General features: G+C 42.7%; 1 protein-coding gene across 1 annotated transcript in view; it reads right to left on the bottom strand.

Annotated features, from left to right (window-relative positions):
* The window catches only part of PLPP3 (phospholipid phosphatase 3), an 87,146-nt gene extending 77,421 nt beyond the window's left edge, over positions 1-9,725 (bottom strand). Inside the window, exon 1 of the mRNA XM_032296862.1 lies at positions 9,056-9,725. Within this exon, the coding sequence (XP_032152753.1) occupies positions 9,056-9,194 (139 nt within the window). The 5' untranslated portion in view covers positions 9,195-9,725. The remainder of the gene's footprint in view (positions 1-9,055) is intronic.
* Between the last annotated feature and the right edge of the window lie 5,328 nt (positions 9,726-15,053).

Below are 15,053 nucleotides of genomic sequence, written 5' to 3'. Positions count from 1 at the left end.
GTTACCATAGGACCCAGCAATTTTACTCCTAGGTGGGAGACTTCTCTTTGAAATCTCCCAAAACAAAAAGAAAAACAAAAACAAAACTCCATTTGTTCTCCTGGTCTGCCAAAATAAAGCTCAAATTCCTTAGCTGCCTGCCATACCCAGTCCCCTTTCATAATCTAGCTCTAACCTATCTCTCCAGCCTCATCTCCAACAGCCTCCCTTTCTACGCCCTACAATGCAAACACATTTACATTCCAGCCTCCAGCTACTCACCCTTCCCAATGGGTTCCCGCTTCCAAGTCTCAGCACCTGTGCTTCACTCTGCTGCATTCCCTTCTCCCGCTTCCTGGCCTGTGAGCTATTATTTATTTTGCAAGACCCAGCTCCACATCTTCAGGCAAGCTTCACCACCCTTCACTGTGCTGCTAGAGTAGGCCCTCCCTTACGGCTCCAAAGTCATCACTTACATAGTGTTTGTCATTAGGCAAAAGTCTGTTTCCCTTTCACCAGCCTGGGAATGCCTTAAGGCCATGGAAACTCTGGGGCCTGGCACATAGTAGGTGCTCATCTGCAGAAGGCAAGGCTTATCTGTGAAAGACAGGTACAAACAGACTTAATTAAATAAGCTCTCTAGAAATTATACTGATTGATACCATACACTAATTTGGGGGGGCAGATATAAAGAAAGCATCAGTGAGAATGGCTTCCTTCGTGTCAATGTAATCATGTGCATTATGTGTTTTAGGGATGCATAAACAGGAACCAAAGCACACTGCTTATTATGACAAGGCGCTTACACTGATTTGCATTTCTCTGAAAAACTTTTTAGGCATATAATTTTGTTAATTTGTGACAAACCTCAAAAACACACGTACCACCAATACCCTGATTGCAATATATACTTTCAAAGCACACAGAAATCAAGTTCCTTTCAAAGGTTTCCAAAAGAGTCTTATGTGTGTTGTTTTGTTTGGTTTGTTTTAAATTTGGGAATTTTAGTGCAGATCATAATTTATCATTTAACCTAGACTTAAGGGAAGAATAGTTTCACAAGGATGTTCAAGAACCTTACCTAGCCTTCTTTTGAACATTGGCACTGACAATTAATGCATGCCATCGACAAACCTGTTTAATCTGAGACTTTCATCCTCAGACACATGAGAGTTTGTTGCAAGGCTTTTAAAAAGCAAAAATACATAGATAGAATAAAAAGCAAAAACTTCGAAAACATGGATTCTCTTTCTTCTCCCCTGAGATACATCATCATTTGAAAAAGTCACCTGTCCCAACTCAAATCATTCAGCAGTGATCTTGGTAATAAGCACTTCCACAAATAAATATCAGTTTGAAGAAAAGTAATGTATCAAAACACTGCCTAGTCCTTCACATTTGCCCTATGTATCTTTGGCCTCAGTCAGCTAACATCCACTGATTTGGATTAAAAGTTAAACCTGTTTGGCTTATTCCTTTTTCTACTGACTTAGGCAAGAGAGAGAGAATAGAGCTCTCCGGAGAACTCTATTTCACGAATAATATCAAATTTCAAACCAACAATACGCATCCAAAAAGCAGAATGGTAGAAAGGCAAGACCTTGGTTCCAGGTCCTGCTCTTTCACTATCACTGGACAATTACTAGCCAACCAAGGCCTCCAGTTCCCGTTTGTGAACCAAGGGCACTGACCAGGATGTGGTGACAATAATGACAGCAGCAACCACTTCTTGAGTGTCTCTATGAGCCAGACGTTGTACCAGGCATGTCCCCACCATATCACAGTGCATACAGAACCTCATGTCACAGATGAGGAAACTGAGGCCTCACAGAGATTAAGTAAACTTGCCTAAGTTTCTGTGGCTAATAATAGTGAGCAAACTCCATTATGACTCCAAGGCCTGTGCTATTCCCCTCACACCTCTCACCCTTCTGCCAGCTCAGAATGGCCTATTTTTCTAACTGACATTAAAAAATGACCTTGATATTGTTGATAATGAAAACTCCAAGGTACTTCCAAATTCTAAAGATTCCATGAATCTAGGCAATGAGGAATTGCTCCAATGGTATTTTCTTTATTATGTCTACAGAGAAGCTTATTCATCATGCTTTAAGCTGTTTTGCTCTGTCTACTGCCCAATAATATCCTTAAGACTCTGAAATTAATGAAATGGAAAGAAATGAAAAAGACCGACTTGATTGCATTAATTGCATTGAAAAGTGGGGCAGCAAGGTAAACTGGCATGTGCTCTGGAAAAGTTGATGACCGCTTTCTAGCTGGGTACCCTTGTGCAAGTTACTTAACATCTCTGAGCTACAGTTCCCTCATCTATAAAATGGATCCAGTCTCAATACCACATGATTGGCCTGCATAATAAATATGGTGGCCTAGCACAGTACCTTCCTTCCTTAGCAGATACATTAGGGTCCCCTAGATGGCCAGCGTTTTGATCATGCCCAATCATTGCTGTTCTTTTTTGAAACAGAGTCTTGCTCTGTCACCCAGGCCTAGAGTGCAATGGCAGGACCTTGGCTCACTGCAGCCTTTGCTAACCGGGTTCCAGCAATTCTCCTGCCTTAACCTCTGGAGTAGCTGAGATCACAGGCATGCGCCACCATGCCCAGCTAATTTTTGCATTTTTAGTACAGACAGGGTTTTACCACATTGGCCAGGCTGGTCTCGAACTCCTGACCTCAGGTGATCCGCCCATCTCAGCCTCCCAAAGTGCTAGGATTACAGGCTGAGCCACAGTGCCTGGCCTTGCTGTTCTTTTTAGCTAGGTTTTCCTCTGAGCTGTTGAACGACACGAAGTAAGAGTTGACCCTAAAACAGGCCATCTTTCTAAATTCTCTCCCACCCTTCCTAAGGCATATTTGTCTTTCACTCAAGATGATATGGCCTTCTCCCTTTCAAAGGCGGAGAATCCAACCACCAAAGCCTATTGAGTTCCGGCACTTCGACTTTCTCAGAAAGGGTCAGAAAACCTGCCACTGCTTGTCTTTAGCTAATGGAAAACATTTGTGTCCACTCTGCTAGGTTTTTTCTTGGAATTCTTCTCAGGATCTTTTCCTTAATATAGTTCAGGCAACTTTGCGGCCAATAAATAAAAAGATGATTTTATAAAACCATTGAGGAGTAAGAAAACTGGAAAGAAAGTGAAAATTCCACTCTTACATGAAGAACAATACCAACATAATTCCTACCTGATAATAATGTGCTTTTGAACTTTTCAGAGTGCTTTCAGATTCTTTATCTCGCCTGAGATTCACAACAAACAGGTGTTACCAGGTTTGCTTATTTTACAGATGAGGAAACTGAAGCCTGGAGGAGGTTAAATAATTTTTGCCCAAATCACACCTTGGCAAAAGGTGGCTGTTAGCTTTATGTCAGGATTCAAACACAGATTTGGGGAAATCCAAAGCTTGTATTGTTTCCACACTAATTTGCCAAGCTTATTTCATCTTTTAAGGGCTCTCTCCAGGAATTTAATTTATTCCTGCTTTACCTTGCACTCATGCACAAACTTTAGTGTCTCAAAAGTATTTAGAATTAACACTTTATTTATCCAAAGGGGGTCACATGGCTGGCAACTTCAACTACATAGAATTCAGTTTAAAAACAGAAAATACATAAATATGGCATTAGAAATAACACTAAGTCTTCGCACTGAAAGTCACAGGACACTTTCAGGTCTGCGCCCAGAAGTAATTTTCCGTTTGAAGGAATTCTAGCAAACTTGATTATCTTAACTGAAAAAGACAGGTGCACCAGTCACAAACAAAAATACAGACAACCTCACAACCTCACAATGCAGAAACTGCCAAAACATTCAGTGCAGGGACGAAAGCCCATTACATAATTAAATTGCCCTTAAGACATCAGCTGTTAACCAACACAGTGATTCTAAAACTGGCATGATAAGAATCACCAGCAGTCTTTATAAAATACGGAATCACAGGTCCTGGCTCAAAGCCAGCTGAATCTGAATATCCTGGAGAGGAGTCCTAGAATCTGTATTTCATTCCAGATAGGACCCATGTTAGGTAAGTTTATGAAATACTGGCAAAGTAGGCAACACCCCCAAAAAAGTATTATTCCTTAAATAATGTGTACTGGATTGAACTGACACACAGCACAGGGATCCCCATAAATATAACTGCCTACCCAGGGAAGAAGCCCTTGACTATGGTCTCATTAGTATCACGCTGTGACCAACTGGGCTTCTTAGCTCAAACAACTGCACAGAAAAGGTAAAGGAAGAATCTAAAATTGACAGATAATCAAGAGTTAAAAGCAGAAAAAGCCATCAATTCTGACCTAGCAGTCTCCCACAAAGGCAGCTAGCTACTCACATGGTATATCTCTTAAGTATAAAAGAAAGTTAAGGAAGATAGAAAAAAGAGCTAAAAAGAAGATGAAGAAGGAAAAAAACAAGAAAAAACCCTAGCCATTTTGGACAATAAAGAAATAGAAGTTTTTAACCATATTAGAAAAGTAAACAGGGCTTACCTACTAAATGATCCCAGGCTGGAGTGCAGTGACACAATCATGGCTCGCTGCAGCCTCCAATTCCTAGTCTCAAGATATCCTCCTTCCTCAGCCTCCCAAGAAGCTGGGCTACAGCTACAGGGTTGCACCACCACACCCAGTTAATTTTTTATTTTTTTGTAGAGACAAGGTCTCACTATACTGCCCAAGCTGATCTTGAACTCCTGAGCTCAAGCAATCCTCCAGCCTCCGCCTCCCAAAGTGCTGGGATTATAGGAGTGAGCCACTGCACCCAACTGAGGCCCTCTTCTTTAGTTTAATTAAGGATGGTTGGCTAGGCAGTTCACCAGTTGATTAATGAAAATATGTAAATTTCAAGAAGCAGGTGAGTGGACACATCCAGCCAAGGAAAATCTAGTCAGTTTCTCAATCCATTGCCTTAACCTTAGTCAAAGCAGTGCTTACCTCATCTGGAGAATTAACACCAAATCAAGCTAATTTTCAACATTAATTGTTTGGTCATACATATATAACAATTCAATTAATGATAAATAGTCCAAGAGAGGCAGTGAGTAGGTTTCCACATCACAATATCTGCTAGCCCAGACTTATAAAATTGTTAGAGCTAGAAGGACACTGAAAGATGATCTAGTTCCTTCCCTTTTTTGCAATGGTAAAGAAACTGAGACTCAGAAAACTCAAATTAATTTCTCCAAAGCTGTACAGTGCAATGGTCGTACAAGACTATAATTCCCATCTCTAGTTGTGATGATTCACAGAGCCAATATGTAATGAAGAGCTTAGAAGAGCAGATGCATAAGGTAGACATTCAGCATATGTCAAGTCTCTAATATCAAGCCTCTACTAGAAATCGGTCGCTGCATGTTTAATGGCAACATTAGACACAATCCCATACAATCAGTCATTTTGCAGTTGGAAAAAAACTGAGGCCAACAGAAAACCAATTCATCCACACAATGCAACTAGACAGTGGCACTAGCCAACCTGGAACCTGAAGCTTCTGACTCTAACTGTCTCTTTTCACTATACCATGCTGCCCCTCTCTCACTATTAAAAGTAAATAATAATAAATGATGACTCTATGTATCCCAAATGTAGAACCAGTTCTAGAATTATACCTCAACCACTTAATTGGAAGTCAAAAAACATCCCAAAACGTGGTGGAGCAACCAAATTAGATAGCATGGTTGCTGACCACCTACATTCTGTATCACTGACCAGAACACTGGGACCAACTTTATTTATCTGCTTTGGTGAAAATGGGTAACTGGGAAATCCGGAGAGGCAGAACTGTCTGCAAACTGAGCTTCAGAATTTTCTGATGAAAGCCTGAATTTCAAGATTCTTCAGGTGGGGAAAGGACCCTACTCATGCTAAACTGAGAACTGGGGATCAACTCAAATCAACTTCAGTGTTAATCTAGTCTTCCCTGTTCTGAGACGTGGTTTTCTGGTTTATAAAATGGAGATAATCTATTCATGGGGGTTGCATTAAAGAGTGCATGCATAACTTTACATTAAAAAGAGTCTAACAGAGCTTAGAAAGACAATAGTTATTCCTCCCTTCTTACCTGGGAATTGTCTGTCCCTCTCCCACAACCCCACATACCACAATCAATGCACAAAAACCAGGAGGTGATAAACATTATTTAATTGAAAGGAAAACAAAATCAATTTCAGAAAAACTATCACCAAAGATCGTAACTGTATTTAAAAGCAATTAATTGGCAAAAATAGCTGTCCTGTGAAAGGTAAGCTCCCACTGGTGTTATTTAATGCCAGACTCTTGGTTTCAAACAAGAGTGGACCTTTGTTTTTTTCACCAAGAATGTAACATTCTAAAAAGGTATGTGAAACAAGTTCGACTACTTGCATATTTCCACTTACATAACACTGACAGCACATCAGCTTTTATTTTTTCCAGATACTAGATGAAGCTTGGTATATATTCCTGTGGGAGAATAAACAGAAAACTGTCTCTCTTCTAAATATATTAATGCCCTGTAATCCAGACCATATGATCAATAAACTATATAAAAATTAAATCATACTGACAGTCTTAGGCAAAAAGTAGAAACAATTTTTTTAGGACTGTGGTGTATGGAATATTAAAATCACATGTCGTGCTATTAATTTTTCTTTTGGAAGCCAAATAGAGTTCTCATGCATAAATACTTCACCTAAATATTTCTCCTACAAAAAAACTTTTCCTATTAAAGGTGTTTGAGAGACATTTAATTAGTGATATTGTAATCTGGCCTATGCGCAGGGGAGACACTGATCAATGAGTCACTTTGAAAATGACTGTTGCCACGGTTTTAATGTCAAGGCACCCCTTAAAACAAGTAGTAATGTGCATCTATAATAAAATGCATGGTCCTGACAGCATATTGCTCTTCTGAGATAAACAAAATCATTTTGTTCAAACGTAAGACTGGCAGTGAATAAATATAATAAACAGGTTAGAATACTAGCTTTGGGGAGACGGGATAGTTGGGGCAAATGAAGAACTGAAACATGCGTGTGCACACACATGCAAACACGCACACACATACACACCCCTTATTTACACCTTCAATGTACAACAGAGTATCCTGGGTTTTTACATCCCTGGCTAAACTATAGCTGATGGGTGTGTCTTCTTGCAAATTCCTTTACATCTCTTTCCTTTTCACTTTCATAAGACATCATCTCTTGGGACTGCCTTCTGAAATCACAAGGGTGGAAAGGAAATTGTACAAAGGCTGTCAAGCATGTTCTAGCTCTGCTTTCTTAATCACAAAGTAGGAGGTAGGAGTGTACCCTGTACAGGCAGTCTAGAAAGTCTAGAAAGACCCTGCCACCAACAAAACACACTGAGTAAACACTGGGAGTTTCAGGCAAGTTTACAGCAAACAACTTCCATGTGTTTAGTGCTTCCTTGTACTCTCCTAGGACCAGGGAAGGTCTTTTAAAAATTCAACAGCTTAGTTACAAGACTTTAAGTACGAATCTGTCCCACTGCGCATGATAATAAGCCAGCTGCTTTCAGGAAGGTAGGCCCCCCAGTGACAATTCCTTTACATAGCATCTTACTGTTGAATTACTACTGAGAGACGTGCAAATGGGATGTGCCACCTGTAGTGACCTTTCTTCCCTTCCACAGAGCACAATTATACTTTCAGTTGTCTCTCCTTATCTGAAAGGGGCATTCTTATTGATTTTTAATCTCTAAGAATCCTATCTTTCTTTGCTATGGACCGTCAAGAGGACACTGCACAGTACAGACAGTGCTACAGAAAGAGTCATGAACACTAGGGAGGTATAACTCCAGTCTAAGAAGTCTCTGGTCTGCAAAATCTGCATGGGCAAATCCAGTTCAAAGGGGATTTAAGTCTCCGTGCAGGAGTTCTATTTTTAAGGGAACTGAATTGGGAACACAGATGTTTCTTCAGTTAGCAGAGCTGGCAGAATAGCTCCTGGACCAAATCCGAGTTCTTAATGCAGGAAGGGGCCTTAGAGAGCATCTACTTCAACCCACTCATTCAACTGCTGAGGAAACTGAGTACCCTGAGGCAGCTAGGTGGCACACCCAGCAAGTGGCAAGAGTGGTAGTGTTCTGATGACAAGTACTGTGCGCTTTCCATTACACCATGATTCACTTAAAAAAAAAATCCTAAACTGACTCCAACCTTGGAAGTCCTGTTCATTCGGGTGAAGCGCTTTCTCCCTCCCCTACTGAGTTCGTAAATCCTCCTTACTCTCCCACTCCAATTCCTTTAACTCCCACCGCTGTTCCAGCTGTGGCTTCAACGACTTTGGAAAACAGAAGTGGACCATCGCCTCAACTTTGTGGGAGTGCAATTAAATGTGTGGTCCCCAAACAAGATCGCACTGGCTTTTCCTGTGTCTTGGTGTGCCCATCAGGGAAATGGGGCTTCTCATCCCTGCTGCACCGAGTCAGGGGGTGGGCGAGCTAAAATTGATGCCCGTGAAACAGCCTACCACCTGGCACACAGTAGGCACTCAAGTGATTGCTGAAGCCGTGCCCAGCACCAAGCCCGGGGAGAGCACCTCCACGAGGGAAGCAAGTGACAAGGCCGGCTTGCCAGTCTGGCTAGCCTGGGCAGCAAAGGCGGAAGGGTTGGATGTTTACATAGAGCTGCGGGAAGGCAGCTCGGCTCCCGGCAGGAGCCGGGCTCTCCGGGAGATCCATTTCACTCGGATGGAGGGCGACCAGCTGTAAGCTGGCTCCAGAGCACGGCGCAACCAACTTCCCTTACGCTAAAAGGACGAACCCACACCTTCCTCGGGTTTCCGCCCGGGGTTCCAGCCTGGAGATGACTTTTACGGAGCTGGTTTACAGTTGCCCGCGAACGAATAAGCACGCCCAGACCCACTCAAATACAGGCCTGGAAGTCAGTGGGATCGGGGAGGGTGGGGGCCTCGGGCACAGGCGGCGCGGAGGCTCCCCAGGAAGGGTGCGGGGGCCCTGCGGAGCTGACAGCGCGGCGCGGCCCCGGGCTGGGCTGGGACGCGCGCCGAGGGCCGAGGGCCGAGGGGCCGAGGGACAGCGGAGCTGGGCTCACCCATGAAGAGGCAGAAGAGGTCGAGGCAGATGAGCAGCACCCTCTTGCTGCCGCTCCTTCTCGGGTTGTTGTTGAGCGCCGGGCTGCCGCCGTTCTTGCTCTCCGGGACGATCGCCTTGTCGTACTTGTAGTTTTGCATGGCGCTGGCTGCGGCGCGAGCCTCGCGTCCCGCAACAGCAGCCACACACCCAGGCGCCCGAGGCTGCTGCGGAGAGTGGCGGGTGGGCCCCGGCTCCGGGCGCGGCGGCGAGAGTGCAGCCCTGGCTGCCTGCCTCCAACTGCAGAAGGTGGTATTTTCTGCTCCTGCTGCGCGCCTCTGCTTTCCTCTCAACCCTAAATCGTTCGAAAGTCCAAGGGGAAGAGAGCCAGATCCCGAGCAGAAACTTTTGCAGAGCTGCGCTGCTTGGGACGCGCTGGGCTGGCGCGCGTCTGAGTGCGCGAGCGCGCGAGTGGGCAGCGCGGGGGCTCCGCCACCTTCCTCCGCAGCTGGTTCCTTAATGAATGGGAGCTGCGCTGAGTCCAGCAACTCCGGAGCGCCTGCCCTAACTCCAACTTTTCCTCCTCCTCCTCCTTCTCCTCCTCCTCCTCCTTCTCCTCCTCCCGATCCGCCTGCTCCTCCTGCTGTTGGTGCTGTTGCCGCGGCGGCTGCTGCTGTGATCGCCTGGGTTTGTTTTCTGCACTTTTATTTCACGAGGTCCTTTAAAAAGAGAAGACGTGGGGTGGGCAGAGAGAGAGAGGGACCTCCTTACTTGGCTCGGATGGATTCAGAAAGCACAGCCCCTTCCTTAAGCTGCCTAAGACGTAGGATAAATAAGGCCACATTTTCCCCCACCCCCTTAAAAAAAAAAAAAGAAAAAAGGTCCTAAAAGGAAAAGTTACTCTCAAACCAGAGAATCCGGGAGCCCCTAGCGTTCAGAAACACCAAATTGTCACAAAAGGAAAAAACTATATAAATAAAAAGAAACATTTCTTGCTGGCCTTGGGTCAAGCAAAAGTTAGGGCTGTACAGCTAAAATGCATTTTTTCTCCCTTACAAACTGAGGCTTTCAGGTCTTTATTGTGACTTGAATTATATTATCCTGAAAAAATCATTTTCTTTTTCTTTTCTTTTTTTTTTTTTTTTTTTTTTTTTTTTTGAGGCAGAGTCTTACTCTCCAGGCTGGAGTGCAGTGGCGCGATCTCGGCTCACTACAACCTCCGACTCTGGGGTTCAAGCGATTCTCCTGCCTCAGCGTCCTTAGTCGCTGGGACTACAGGCGCATGCCACCACGCCCAGCTAATTTTTGTATTTTAGTAGAGACGAGGTTTCACCATGTTGGCCAGGATGGTCTTGATCTCTTGACATTGTGATCCGCCCGCCTCGGCCTCCCAAAGTTCTGGGATTACAGGAGTGAGCCTCGGCGCCGGACCTCTGAAAATATAATTTTCAAGGGAAACTGGTTTTTTGTTTGTATGTTTGTTTAAGATCTTAACACCCAGTACTGTACTAGATTTTGAGAATACTAAAATGAAAAAGACTGCACAATTGTGGAACCACTTCTCCTGGAATTGAATCCTGTGACTCTGTGCCTCAGTTTCCCCATATATAAATAGAGATAATCACTGTTCCTTCCCATATAGGGTGGCTGTGAAAACTTAATTAGTTAATCTGTGTAAGCTCCTGGAACAGTGCCCAGTACATAGAAAGTGCACCATGAGGGTTAACCATTACCTTTTTTCTGGGTGAAGAAGTCCCAGGCCATCCATCCCCTCTGCTGGCCCCAAGAGTACTTGTACTACTATGGAGAATTCCAGGGCAGCCAAAATGCTCCCTGCTTGAGTTTCAGACAATCTAACATTTTTCCTTAGAGGCTGGCATCTTATTTTTAATTATTGTTTGTGAGTTAATCTTTCTTCCAGATAGAGAATAAACATTTCCAGGGCAAGGGCCTTCCCTTGTATCTTCTATAGTGCCTAGCATGGAGCTGGGCACAGTGGACAATAAATGGATTTTTTTTCAGGATATCTCTTTGTGTGCATCCAGAAATGGAAATAGTTGTAGGTTTTTGATACATCACATGAATCATGTTCCTTTACACTGACTTGTTTGGGTCTTGATAGCTATATACAGCCACCATCAACCACTTGCCCTTTTTGGTACAATCCTTTCACACTCCACACCCCACGCCCCTCCTCTCCTACACACTCAACCTATAATGCATACCCTTTCCTCCTCTAGTTAGAGAAATGCTTACCTTACTTTTGTATCTTCTGAAATGTCACGTCCACTCAGAGTCCTTTCTTGACTCCTGCATGGAATTAACTTCATTGTCAACACTTTGCTTGTAACTCTTTTGTAACACTTATCTCAGTCTGATTTGGTGTTAGATGGTAAAAACCAGCAAGCTGTGTAGGTTACCAGCACCACGGCATCTCTTTAGTATATAGCACAGGATATGCTGTGTACTGAATCAAGTCAAGGTGGGACGGGTTAGTAAGTGGGGCTTGTGAAGAAGGACAACATCGCTATCTTCTGGAAGCAAGAAGATCGGACTCTCCCAATCAGTTTTGGAGCTGAAGCATCGCAAATCAGACACAGCACTCCCAATTCAAATAGCACAGGTAAAAGCCAGGGTAGTTCAGAAGACAGATTCTTGAGATAACTTTTTACTGGGAAACATATTCTCTTGAAATGTTAAAAGAGCAGAAACAAAACAAGGCCCATGTCATAATTATTGACATTCTAAGAGGAATTCAGGATTCCAGGGTCTTTGCCTGCTCAACCCTCTGTGTAATTATAATCAACCTTGAAATTCTTAGTCACCAAACCATGCTTTTGGAATTCCAATGTAAAAACAAGCTTTCTTGAAACTTCAGGCCTCACTGATCTTTTCCTCTTTTGAACACTAAGAGACCTTGAGCGTCTGTGCCATTCCGATGGCCACTATATCCACTGGACACAACCCTATTTTATTAATTCACTTTGCAAATAATGAAACTACTTGCAAAGTGAAATAATGAGACAGGGCCATGTGCAGTGGAATATAGTGGCTCTTCTTACTTGCAAGTAGTCATCATTTGTCCCTCAAAGATTGTTAACTCCTTGAGGGGAGAGCCTTGACCCTGGTACTGTAAGAAATAGTGATGAAACCAGCCGGGCGTGGTGGCTCAAGCCTGTAATCCCAGCACTTTGCGAGGCCGAGGCGGGTGGATCACGAGGTCAAGAGATCGAGACCATCCTGGTCAACGTGGTGAAACCCCGTCTCTACTAAAAATACAAAACATTAGCTGGGCATGATGGCACGTGCCTGTAATCCCAGCTACTCAGGAGGTTGAGGCAGGAGAATTGCCTGAACCCAGGAGGCGGAGGTTGCGGTGAGCTGAGATCGCGCCATTGCACTCCAGCCTGGGTAACAAGAGGGAAACTCCGTCTCAAAAAAAAAAAGAAATAGTGGTGAAACCCTAAGCCAAAGAAAGACATAGTGACTACATGAATTGTATAGGTACCTCCCTGTATCTTTCCTGTCTGCTTTTCCTTATCTGTGAAGTGACTTTTACTAGTTTAAGAATAAACATATTTTTAAAGGTCAGACTGGCTGGGCGCGGTGGCTCATGCCTATAATCCCAGCTCTTTGGGAGGCCGAGACAGGCCAGGACTCTGAGACCAGCCTGGCCAACATGGTGAAACCTCACCTCTACTAAAAATATGGGTGTGGTGGCGCAGACCCATAGTCCCAGCTACTCCCAGAGGCTGAGACACGAGAATCACTTGAACTGGGAAAACAGATGTTGCAGTGAACCCAAATCACAACACTGCACTCCAGTCTGAGCAACAGAGGGAGACTGTCTCAAAATGTCTGTTATTTTAAAAGCAGATAAAAGAGAAAATAAATGAATCTTTAAATAAGAGTTTATATTTCTATTTATAAGGCTCTGTGGGCTAAAAAGATCATAGTGTTAATTGATTTAAACTAAAAGATCATGGTGTTAATTGATTTATGTAGTTCTATGCAAACAGGTATTATATTTTGATAACTCTTCAAGGGACTGTTACAAGTACTTGTTATTATAAAACTGATTTGAGCAAGTAATAAAATATAGTGTCAATATCATTCTTTAGATAAAGGGAAATAAAGCAGCCTAACCAGACGTATAAATTTGAAGGCTTCTTCGCCTTAAACCCTAAACTTGCATAATCTTGCCACCAAATAAAATGCAACAGAACAGACTTGATAATTTAGAATGGTGTCATTTCAAGGTAATTAAGTAATTAGAATTTCTGGCAAACAAACTTACCAAAATTCACACATTAAAATGACATCCAGTGATTAAATTGGTCTGTATAAACACTACAACATCAGCAGGGATAAATGCCTTTTTAAGATAACTTATTATGTGTGGCAACTACAGCACATCATTCTTAAATAACTGATAACTCCCAACAGATTTAAATGACCTTCATTTCTAAGATCTCTTGTTCCCTCATAATTTTCTTCCTCTCTCCTTTTGACTCCTAACATTTAATAATTAATAATTTTTATTTTTGAAAAGGTATGAATTCGTTCTGAAAATATTTAAGAGAAAAGTAGCTGAAGGCTGGGTGTTGTGGTTCAGGCCTGTAATCTCAGCGCTTTGGGAGGCCAAGGTGGGCGATCACCTGAGGTCGGGAGTTCAAGATCAGCCTGACCAACATGGTGAAACACCGTCTTAAGAAAAAAAAAGGAAGGCAAGAAAAGTTGCTGAGTCCCTTTATATAAAATTGTATAGTCAAAACGTAAGAGTCCACATTTCTTAAGCCTTTAAAATTAACTTAAGAAGACATAGATGTTTTGGCTAAGAAGTGTCTGTTTATCCAGATTCTTCCGAACTGTTTTATATGCATTCCACCTCTGGTTTTTACTAAACAAAAATTACTAGCTTGCTGCTACAAGTATTGGATTTGATATCACGAGTGCTTCCAGAGGACTGAATAGAGATATCTACAGTAATACTCCTGAGAAAAGGCAGGAAAGGGCAGGGGTTTGGAGGTTGGAAAATCTTGGTTCTGCTGTTTGGCCGGAGGCAAGCTGCGTAACCTCCCTGAACCTCAGTTTCCGCAACTTTTGAATGGGGCTAACATTTTTCTTTAGTTCTGAGGCAGGTTAAAAATTATAAAATGAAATAATACATTTGAAAATGCCTGGTACACAATAGGCAATTAATAAATATTATTTGAATGTTAATTTTGTTTTTTCTTAGAGGCAGTCTTGTTCTGTCATCCAGGCTGGAAGGCAGTGGTGCAGTCTCGGCTCAAGGCAACCCTCCTGGGTTCAGATGATTCTCGTGCCTCAGCCACCTGAGTAGATGGAATTACAAGCATGGCCACCACGCCTGGCTAATTTTTGTATTTTTAGTAAAGATGGGGTTTCACTATGTTGCACAAGCTGGTCTTGAACTCCTGGCCTCAATCAGTTTGCCCACCTTGGCCTCCCAAAGTCCTGGGATTACAGGTGTGAACCACTGCATCTGGCCAAGTTGAATGGTAGTATTTTCAATGAACACTTTATTTCTACAAAAGACCTCATTTAAATACAGCTATTTAAAAAGCATGTATCAAGTATCACCTTGAATATACCATTTAATTGTAGTCACCCCTCCCTAAATAAAATACCATCTTCAGCCTCTCAACTCCTGTCTTTTAAAAATATGCAATTTCATGAGGTTTCAGAAAGTAATAACTAAAAATGCTTATTTACTTGAATGATTTACTTATACCTGGTTTTCTTCAGAATTGTTTGTGAAATCCAAGAAAAGCAATTTGCTTAAGCTAATAATCTTGTGAGAGTACTTTCATTTTAAAAGCACTTTCACATCTATTATCTCATTTTATCCTTACAACTCACTGAAGTAGGTGGAGTTGCTATCATTAGTCCCATTTTACAGATGAGAAAACTGAGGCAAGCTCATTTAACTGGATAGAACTGGTTTTCCCCATAGGTAAAATGAAAATGATTCTGCCATTAGGTCATGCAGGGTTAAG

This window comes from Sapajus apella, unplaced genomic scaffold (assembly GCF_009761245.1).
Source record: "Sapajus apella isolate SASKATOON/1434 unplaced genomic scaffold, GSC_monkey_1.0 scaffold36, whole genome shotgun sequence".
In the NCBI taxonomy this organism is placed as follows: domain Eukaryota; kingdom Metazoa; phylum Chordata; class Mammalia; order Primates; family Cebidae; genus Sapajus; species Sapajus apella.
Note: the sequence above shows the minus strand (reverse complement) of the source record. Positions and strands in the feature narration are given on the sequence as shown.